The following is a 10,000-nucleotide window of genomic DNA, read 5'->3' on the forward strand; positions in this document are numbered from 1 at the left end:
TGCAGTGGAATGATACCATAACTACATTCTGAAGAGAAACAAACATCAGGTAAAACCTGCCGTCCATCAATATACCACCCACCTACCCACCCATCCACCAATCCAACCACCCACCCACCCATCCATCTACCCACCTACCCAACCAACCACCCACCTACCCAACCAACCTACCCACCCCCACCCACCCACCCATCCATCCATCCATCCATCCATCCATCCATCCATCCACCCACCCATCCATCTACCCACCTACCCAACCAACCATCCACCCACCCACCCACCCATCCAACCACCCACCTACACCCACCCACCCACCTATACACCCACCTATACACCCACCCACCCACCCACCCACCCACCCACCCATCCACACCACTCACTCACTCACTCACTCACTCACTCACTCACTCACTCACTCACTCACTCACTCACTCACTCACTCACTCACTCACTCACTCACTCACTCACCCACCCACCCACCTACACCCACCCATCCATTCATTCAACCATCCAACCATCCATCCATCCATCCAACCATCCAACCACCCATCCAACCATCCACCCAACAATCCATCCATTCATCTATCCAAAAATCTGCTGGAATAATCACCTTGTACCATGTGACCTCTGACCTCTGTGTCCGACATTTGATCCCAGGACATGGGATCCTGCCACCTTTGCCCAGAACCAGTGTGACTCTGTTCTCCTCTGTGTCCCTGCACCCCAGGTTGGCCCTCTCCAGCACCTCCACATAGACGTGGATCACCATACCACTGTGATAATAACAACACACATTCAAATTCACACATTGTTCTTGGAAAGGTCAAAAATATAGGCAAACTGTTTTTCAAAATCAAACCCAGGCAAACTGTTCAAAGTAAGAACCCGAATTTGTACTGTCTTTGTGAAGGCGTTTTGGTCCTGAAGAGAATTCATGTAATGACGTGGCATGTTTTGGAGAGTTACACTACTTCACTTCATCCGTCCATTCCACCAAAGCTTCTCTCACTTCTTCTGATCAAAGGGCAGGAAACAGAGAGAGGGGCCTACCCAAACAGAGTCAATACAGACTACCTACCCTGTGAAACAGAGAGAGGAGCCTACCCAAACAGAGTCCATACAGACTACCTACCCGGTGGAAACAGAGAGAGGGGCCTACCCAAACAGAGTCCATACAGACTACCTACCCTGTGAAACAGAGAGAGGGGCCTACCCAAACAGAGTCCATACAGACTACCTACCCTGTGGAAACAGAGAGAGGGGCCTACCCAAACAGAGTCAATACAGACTGCCTACCCTGTGGAAACAGAGAGAGGGGCCTACCCAAACAGAGTCAATACAGACTACCTACCCAAACAGAGTCAATACAGACTACCTACCCTGTGGAAACAGAGAGAGGGGCCTACCCAAACAGAGTCAATACAGACGGTGGAAACAGAGAGAGGGGCCTACCCAAACAGAGTCAATACAGACTACCTACCCTGTGAAACAGAGAGAGGGGCCTACCCAAACAGACTCAATACAGACTATACAGACTACCTACCCTGTGAAACAGAGAGAGGGGCCTACCCAAACAGAGTCAATATAGACTACCTACCCTGTGGAAACAGAGAGAGGGGCCTACCCAAACAGAGTCAATACAGTACCTACCCTGTGAAACAGAGAGAGGGGCCTACCCAAACAGAGTCAATACAGACAACCTACCCTGTGAAACAGAGAGAGGGGCCTACCCAAAGACCGTCAACAGACTACCTACCCTGTGTGGCATGTGTACATCCCAGAGTCCTTTGCAGTAACGGTAGAGAACCAGAGTGCGTTCCCCCGTCCTGTCACGGCCCCGTCAACTCTGTCTCTGTTGGTTTCCCCCTCGGCCTTCGACCAATCAGCTTCCTCAGAGCTGGCTGTGATGTTGTAGAGGCGCTCACAGAGACCGGCAGACTGTGGTTTGGTACATTGCATGACAAACCCCTCCCCAGAGAAAGCTTTGTAGCCGTACGTCTCTGAGCCTGGCTTCAAACCTACACGTGTCACACAAGAAAGACATCTCTCATTCCACACAGATGTACGTATAATGTAAATAATGTCATTAATACTGAAGGCATATGATATGTCTATATGCACATGGAATATCTACCTGGTCAAATCTATAAATGTTGTTTTATACAATTGTTTGATAATAAAGATAAGTACCTTCTTCCTTGTCCCAGCGACTTTCACAGAAGTATCTCTGCAGAAAACATGCGATGATTGCTAAAGCCAGTGACGGTCCAGGGTGCATCACTCCGTACCACTGCATTCATTCCAATATCAAACCCACCACTTCCTTCATTTCAATATCAAACCCACCACTTCATTCATTCCAATATCAACCCACCACTTCATTCATTCCAATATCAAACCCACCACTTCATTCATTCCAATATCAAACCCACCACTTCATTCATTCCAATATCAACCCACCACTTCATTCATTCCAATATCAACCTTTCACCACTGACGTGTCATAACTGTCACAAGGATCTGGGTTTCCTGGAAACAGAATCTCTTTCACCATTCTAAAACCAGACAAATAGCTGTCAGTCCCTTCCTTTCCTAGTAAATGAAAAGGGACTCATCTGAACTAGTTTCCCTGCATTAGTTCCACTGCTCTGTTCTCCTTTAGCCACTAGTCTGTGCAGCTTGCCTCTTAGACGGTTGAGAAACCAATCATATCTGATACTGGCTTCCCTCAGAGATGCACCATGTGAAAACATGACCACCAGTTTCCTGTGTCAACGTCCATTTCCTGGTTAGATGCAGAGAGCACTGAACTGAGTCTCTAGAAGTTTCACACCATCTTTGGGATTCTGTGCATCTGTGGGTGTGGGTAGACATTAGTGTGAAATGTGTAAGTATGCAAGGCTGATCTGTGATGTAAGAGAAGGCAGCTGTGTTACAAGTCCAAAACATTTACTGAAGCACAGTTTCAATACATCAGCAACACTGAACAGTGGTGAGTCTATAGACCAATACATTAGTAACACTGAACAGTGGTGAGTCTATAGACCAATACCTTAGTAACACTGAACAGTGGTGAGTCTATAGACCAATACCTTGCAAACAGAGTGGGGTGGACAGATGTGTTATGTAATGAATGATACAGGCTTTGGCACAGCCTCTCAAGACTTGGTTTGACATCTTTTGACAGAACCAGTGAGGCTGTGTCCCATATAGTCCATTACTTTAGACAGAGTCAGTGAGGCTGTGTCCCATATAGTCCATTACTTTTGACCAGGTCCCATAGACCCTAAGTACATTGTATGTCCAGGCTTAAATGCCCAAATAAAGGCTTAATAATTAATACTGTCTCGATAAAACAGAACTAAAACACCACGTACATGAACACAAAACAAGACAAATGCAAATCAGTCATAAAGGACTTCATCTACACATGTCACAATCCCATCTACTCATACTATGTGGCCCATTCTTCATTACGAGACAATTCTTCATCTACACATGTCACAATCCCATCTACTCATACTATGTGGATTATGAGCCCATTCTTCATCTACACATGTCACAATCCCATCTACTCTGTGGATTATGAGCCCATTCTTCATCTACACATGTCACAATCCCATCTACTCATACTATGTGGATTATGAGCCAATTCTTCATCTACACATGTCACAATCCCATCTACTCATACTATGTGGATTATGAGCCAATTCTTCATCTACACATGTCACAATCCCATCTACTCATACTATGTGGATTATGAGCCAATTCTTCATCTACATATCCTGTCTGGACATTCTGTTTACTGTTGTTCACCAGGTCAACTTCCTGGTTCATGTCAATGTACTTGGTGATTCTATTGTGACTATTACCATAGCAGACTCCTACACAGCAGCCCTGTGAAATACCAGGGCCAAGGAATTCATGCATTTCTTCTCACTGTCATTTCTGTCTCATGTTTTGTTGGAAGTGTACGTAAGTACACTGAGGTGTGACCTGCTGCTGTGGGTGGTCTTTCCTTGAATCTCTTAATTTTTTTTTTTTTTTGTGTGTGTGTGGGGGGGGTCTGGCCCCCGACTGGTAACAGAGAGAAACAGGTAGAGAAACAGGTAGAGCGAGAAAGACAATTCTTCTGTCTACTAGACAAGCAGAGTCAATGGGTCTTAAAGTAGCTGTCCAGTGAAAATCTCACTTTTAGAAGTTCATATTCCATTAACTCAAGTTATGTCCTATACTCATATTTGTGTCTAGTCGCATTAATATTTTTAATGACTCATTGGTATGGCCAATCGCCCACACCATTCTGTTGCTGGGGTAAGCCCACACCCTGGGGTAAGCCCACCATTCTGTTGCTGGGGTAAGCCCACACCATTCTGTTGCTGGGGTAAGCCCACACCATTCTGTTGCTGGGGTAAGCCCACACCATTCTGTTGCTGGGGTAAGCCCACACCATTCTGTTGCTGGGGTAAGCCCACACCATTCTGTTGCTGGGATAAGCCCACACCATTCTGTTGCTGGGGTAAGCCCACACCATTCTGTTGCTGGGGTAAGCCCACACCATTCTGTTGCTGGGGTAAGCCCACACCATTCTGTTGCTGGGGTAAGCCCACACCATTCTGTTGCTGGGGTAAGCCCACACCATTCTGATGCTGGGGTAAGCCCACACCATTCTGATGCTGGGGTAAGCCCACACCATTCTGTTGCTGGGGTAAGCCCACACCATTCTGTTGCTGGGGTAAGCCCACACCATTCTGTTGCTGGGGTAAGCCCACACCATTCTGATGCTGGGGTAAGCCCACACCATTCTGATGCTGGGGTAAGCCCACACCATTCTGATGCTGGGGTAAGCCCACACCATTCCAGCCCACCATTCTGTTGCTGGGGTAAGCCCACACCATTCTGATAAGCCCACACCATTCTGGGGTAAGCCCACACCATTCTGTTGCTGGGGTAAGCCCACACCATTCTGTTGCTGGGGTAAGCCCACTCCATTCTGTTGCTGGGGTAAGCCCTGTCGTGGAAATTTCCTCTATTTACCAAATCATGGGAGCAAACCACACACACACGTCAGAGTTAGTTATAAAAGTCCATCTTTAATTATATGAGCTCTTATCACAATCCTGTGACTCTCAGATAAATTCAGTGTCTCCCCCTGAATTATCTGAGCCCCCTTACAATGCAACTGAGTTCCTTTAATAGCAAAGATACACATAGTCAGACAGCATAGACATAATTCATCGTTCAGCTTTGTCTCCTTTCCTAAACCCCAGAACCATAAACCAATAGGCATATATCAAATTGTCATTTAGATACAACCCACTCTAAATACAACCTCCTGGACAAACTCACGGAGAGGAGAATGAGGCTATAGGTTAAGATAGAAACAACATTAGAGGGAGCATAGAATGATTCCAGACACTGCAAACCCTCCTTTCCCCACTGGAAAGGTAGGGAATAAAAGACATGTTTACATGATGACACTTTGACCCTCTTGACCAGGCACTCTAGTTTTGACATAGAACAGATAACTGCAACCTCACATCAGAATTACACAGAAATACCATTCTGATGAGAAGTAACTTACACACATTTGATGAATATTAAACATCTTACAAATGTTACCAACAAATTCTGATAATTCCATTCGACAGCCCACACCATTCTGGCTGGGGGTAAGCCCACACCATTCTGATGCTGGGGTAAGCCCACACCATTCTGATGCTGGGGTAAGCCCCAGCCCCATTCCATTAAGCCCACACCTGATGCTGGGGTAAGCCCACACCATTCTGATGCTGGGGTAAGCCCACACCATTCTGATGCTGGGGTAAGCCCACACCATTCTGTAAGCCCACACCATTCTGATGCTGGGGTAAGCCCACACCATTCTGATGCTGGGGTAAGCCCACACCATTCTGATGCTGGGGTAAGCCCACACCATTCTGATGCTGGGGTAAGCCCACACCATTCTGATGCTGGGGTAAGCCCACACCATTCTGATGCTGGGGTAAGCCCACACCATTCCAACACAGAAAGCTGCTTTTTAACTTATTTATTTTTAAACATTGGAAGGAAAGTTATTTCACTCTTACAGGTAAAAATGATTAATCACATTAGATGCATTTATTTCACTCCTCTTCACCCCGGAGCAGTTGGTTGGGGGTGAAGATAATTGAAAATAGATGCCATTATATCATTTGAATTTGAGTTTACTTTGTGAATTGACTGAACCCAAACCCTGCCCTGGAGCCTATATAATCACAGAATGGTCCTCTCGTCCTTTGGGGGGCGCCGTCTGGTCGTGGCAGGCATACGGTAACGCAGCTCCTTCCAGAAGGCTGAGGACAGGGGTTTGGAGTGGGAGCGCCTCCAGGTGACGGTGTGTCCTGACTGGGCCAGCAGCCGCAGGGCCTCAGGGAGGGAGTCCAGCTTCAGATCCACCTAAAACGTTTACAGAATAATGTAGTGAATTTTTTTTTGGGGGGGGGGGTAACCCCGACCGGGACTTGAACGGAGGTCCACCGACTACCAACCCAACACCTTAGTTGTTACACCAAGAGATCCGAACCCCTTGAACAAGATCACTAGGTGTTGTGTTAAGGTTACAATTACTAATTGAGCTTATGTAGCACTTTTCATTACAAAATAGAATTTCGAAAAAGCACTGAAGACAAATATGCACAACCAATTGCACAAGTGGAAAAATACAAAGTGTTTCTAGTCAGCTTCGGAAAGGAAAAGTAGTTGAAGCCGTTTCAAAGGAAATGGAATTGAAGCAGTAAGACAGCAAGGCATCAGCTCCAGGTCTACCTGTTTATTTAGTTAGATAGACAGCATGGCATCAGCTCCAGGTCTACCTGTTTATTTAGTTAGATAGACAGCAAGGCATCAGCTCCAGGTCTACCTGTTTATTTAGTTAGATAGACAGCAAGGCATCAGCTCCAGGTCTACCTGTTTATTTAGTTAGATAGACAGCAGGTCTAGGTCTACCTGTTTATTTAGTTAGATAGACAGCAAGGCATCAGCTCCAGGTCTACCTGTTTATTTAGTTAGATAGACAGCAAGGCATCAGCTCCAGGTCTACCTGTTTATTTAGTTAGATAGACAGCAAGGCATCAGCTCCAGGTCTACCTGTTTATTTAGTTAGATAGACAGCATAGGCATCAGCTCCAGGTCTACCTGTTTATTTAGTTAGATAGACAGCAAGGCATCAGCTCCAGGTCTACCTGTTTATTTAGTTAGATAGACAGCAAGGCATCAGCTCCAGGTCTACCTGTTTATTTAGTTAGATAGACAGCATGGCATCAGCTCCAGGTCTACCTGTTTATTTAGTTAGATAGACAGCATGGCATCAGCTCCAGGTCTACCTGTTTATTTAGTTAGATAGACAGCATGGCATCAGCTCCAGGTCTACCTGTTTATTTAGTTAGATAGACAGCATGGCATCAGCTCCAGGTCTACCTGTTTATTTGTTAGGAAGGTCTACCTGTTTATGGGAAATGGCATTTTGACAGGGACAGCGCACATTCACCAAGCGCAATCATCCCAAATGGCACCCTATTCCCGTTATAGTGCACTACTTTAGACCAGGGCCCATAACATTGGGTGCCATTTGGGACACACCCACAAAGCTAACTGTCGTCCATAGGCAGAACTCGTCCTTAGGCATAACTACCTGGCTGTCTGGGGCTGACTCTGTCTGGATGAGGATTAGCCAGGTCTGCCGTTCCACCAGTGCAGCATGGAGCCCAGTGAGCAGACTATACTGGCTGTCCTGCCCTGGGTTCAGCCCCAGACTGCTGGGCACCAGGATCAGTCTCCGGCTCTGCTCTATACACCCCAGCACCGCCTCAGCCACCGCTGGAAACACAGAGCACATACTTTACTGATACAGATACAGGAACAGGAACAGATACAGATACAGGAACAGATACAGGAACAGGTACAGGAACAGATACAGGAACAGATACAGGAACAGGAACAGGTACAGGAACAGGAACGGGTACAGGAACAGATACAGAAACAGGAACAGGTACAGGAACAGGAACAGATACAGGTACAGGAACAGATACAGGAAAAGGAACAGATACAGATACAGGTACAGGAACAGATACAGATACAGGAGCAGATACAGATACAGGAACAGATACAGGAACAGGAACGGGTACAGGAACAGATACAGAAACAGGAACAGGTACAGGAACAGGAACAGATACAGGTACAGGAACAGATACAGGAAAAGGAACAGATACAGATACAGGTACAGGAACAGATACAGGAACAGATACAGATACAGGAACAGATACAGGAACAGGAACAGATACAGGAACAGGTACAGGAACAGAACGGGTACAGGAACAGGTACAGGAACAGGAACGGGTACAGGAACAGATACAGGAACAGATACAGGTACAGGAACAGATACAGATACAGGAACAGATACAGGAACAGGTACAGGAACAGGTACAGGAACAGATACAGGAACAGGAACAGATACAGGAACCGGTACAGGAACAGATACAGGAACAGGAACAGATACAGGAACAGCAACAGATACAGGAACAGGTACAGGAATGGGAAAAGGAACAGATACAAGAACAGATACAGGAACAGGTACAGGAACAGGAACAGGGACGGGTACAGGAACAGATACAGATACAGGAACAGATACAGATACAGGTACAGGAACAGGTACAAGGACAGGAACAGATACAGGTACAGGAACGGGAACGGGAATGGGAACAGGTATGGGAATGGATATGGGAACGGGTACAGGAACAGGAACAGATACAGGAACAGGAACCTGTACAGGAACAGTAACCTGAACAGGAATAAGAACCTGTACAGGAACAGGTACGGATACAGGAATAGGAAGAAAAACGGGTACGGTTACACGTACAGGAACTGGAATGGGAACAGGTACGGGAATGGATATGGGAACTGGTACAGGTAGAGGCACAGGTACAGGAACAAGAAGAGATACAGGAACAGGAACAAGAACAAGAACAGTAGTGCATACAGGAAAATGTACAAGAACAAGAACAGGAACAGGAACGAGAACGGATACAGGAACAAGAACAGCTACAGGAACAGGTACAAATACAGGAACAGGAACGAGAATGGATACAGGAACAGGTACAAGAACAGGAACAGGTATAGGAAGAAGAACAGGAACAAGAACAGGTACAGGTAGAGGAAAAGGTAGAGGTGGAGGAACATGTAGAGGTAGATGAACAGGTAGAGGTAGGAGAGGAACAGATACAGGTAGGAACAGATACAGGTAGAGGAACAGGTAGAGTAACAGGTACAGGTAGATGAACAGGTAGAGGTAGATGAACAGGTAGAGGAACAGGTAGAGGTAGATGAACAGGTAGAGGACCAGGTAGAGGTATAGGTAGAACAGGTAGAGGTAGAGGAACAGGTAGGGGTAGAAGAACAGGTAGAGGGACAGGTAGAGGTAGAAGAACAGGTAGAGGAACAGGTACAGGTAGAGGAACAGGTAGAGGACAGGTACAGGTCGATGAACAGGTAGAGGTAGAGGTACAGGTAGAGGAACAGGTACAGGTAGAGGAACAGATAGAGGTAGAGGAACATGTAGAGGAACAGGTACAGGAACAGGTAGAGGAACAGGTAGAGGTAGAGGAACAGGTAGAGGTAGAGGAACAGGTAGAGGTAGAAGAACGGGTAGAGGTAGAGGCACAGGTAGATGAACAGGTAGAGGAACAGGTAGAGGTAGATGAACAGGTAGAGGAACAGGTAGAGGTAGAGGGACAGGTAGAGGAACAGGTACAGGTAGATGAACAGGTAGAGGAACAGGTAGAGGAACAGGTAGAGGGACAGGTAGAGGTAGATGAACAGGTAGAGGTAGAGGACTAGGTAGAGGAACAGGTAGAGGTAGATGAACAGGTAGAGGTAGAGGTAGAGGGACAGGTACAGGAAAAGGTAGAGGTACAGGTAGAGGTACAGGTTGAGGTAGAGGAACAGGTAGAGGTAGAGGAACAGG

The 10,000-nt window shown here is 46.5% G+C and overlaps 2 protein-coding genes and 1 long non-coding RNA gene across 3 annotated transcripts in view; 1 reads left to right on the forward strand and 2 right to left on the reverse strand.

Annotated features, from left to right (window-relative positions):
• Window positions 1–2,416, reverse strand: part of LOC121844056 (interleukin-18 receptor accessory protein-like) — a 12,362-nt gene extending 9,946 nt beyond the window's left edge. Inside the window, exons 1-3 of the mRNA XM_042313928.1 lie at window positions 2,191–2,416; window positions 1,757–2,018; window positions 611–773 (exon numbers count right to left, since the gene is read on the reverse strand). Coding sequence (XP_042169862.1) covers window positions 611–773; window positions 1,757–2,018; window positions 2,191–2,296 — 531 coding nt within the window. The 5' untranslated portion in view covers window positions 2,297–2,416. The remainder of the gene's footprint in view (window positions 1–610; window positions 774–1,756; window positions 2,019–2,190) is intronic.
• Window positions 2,417–5,958: 3,542 nt separating this feature from the next.
• The window catches only part of LOC121844055 (interleukin-18 receptor 1-like), a 21,458-nt gene continuing 17,416 nt past the window's right edge, over window positions 5,959–10,000 (reverse strand). The window contains exons 11-12 of the mRNA XM_042313927.1: window positions 7,673–7,857; window positions 5,959–6,438 (exon numbers count right to left, since the gene is read on the reverse strand). Coding sequence (XP_042169861.1) covers window positions 6,256–6,438; window positions 7,673–7,857 — 368 coding nt within the window. The 3' untranslated portion in view covers window positions 5,959–6,255. The remainder of the gene's footprint in view (window positions 6,439–7,672; window positions 7,858–10,000) is intronic.
• LOC121844058 overlaps window positions 7,173–10,000 on the forward strand; it is a 29,232-nt gene continuing 26,404 nt past the window's right edge. Inside the window, exon 1 of the long non-coding RNA XR_006081831.1 lies at window positions 7,173–7,468. This is a non-coding gene — a long non-coding RNA (uncharacterized LOC121844058). The remainder of the gene's footprint in view (window positions 7,469–10,000) is intronic.

The sequence above is a fragment of the Oncorhynchus tshawytscha genome, unplaced genomic scaffold (genome assembly GCF_018296145.1).
Source record: "Oncorhynchus tshawytscha isolate Ot180627B unplaced genomic scaffold, Otsh_v2.0 Un_contig_16531_pilon_pilon, whole genome shotgun sequence".
In the NCBI taxonomy this organism is placed as follows: domain Eukaryota; kingdom Metazoa; phylum Chordata; class Actinopteri; order Salmoniformes; family Salmonidae; genus Oncorhynchus; species Oncorhynchus tshawytscha.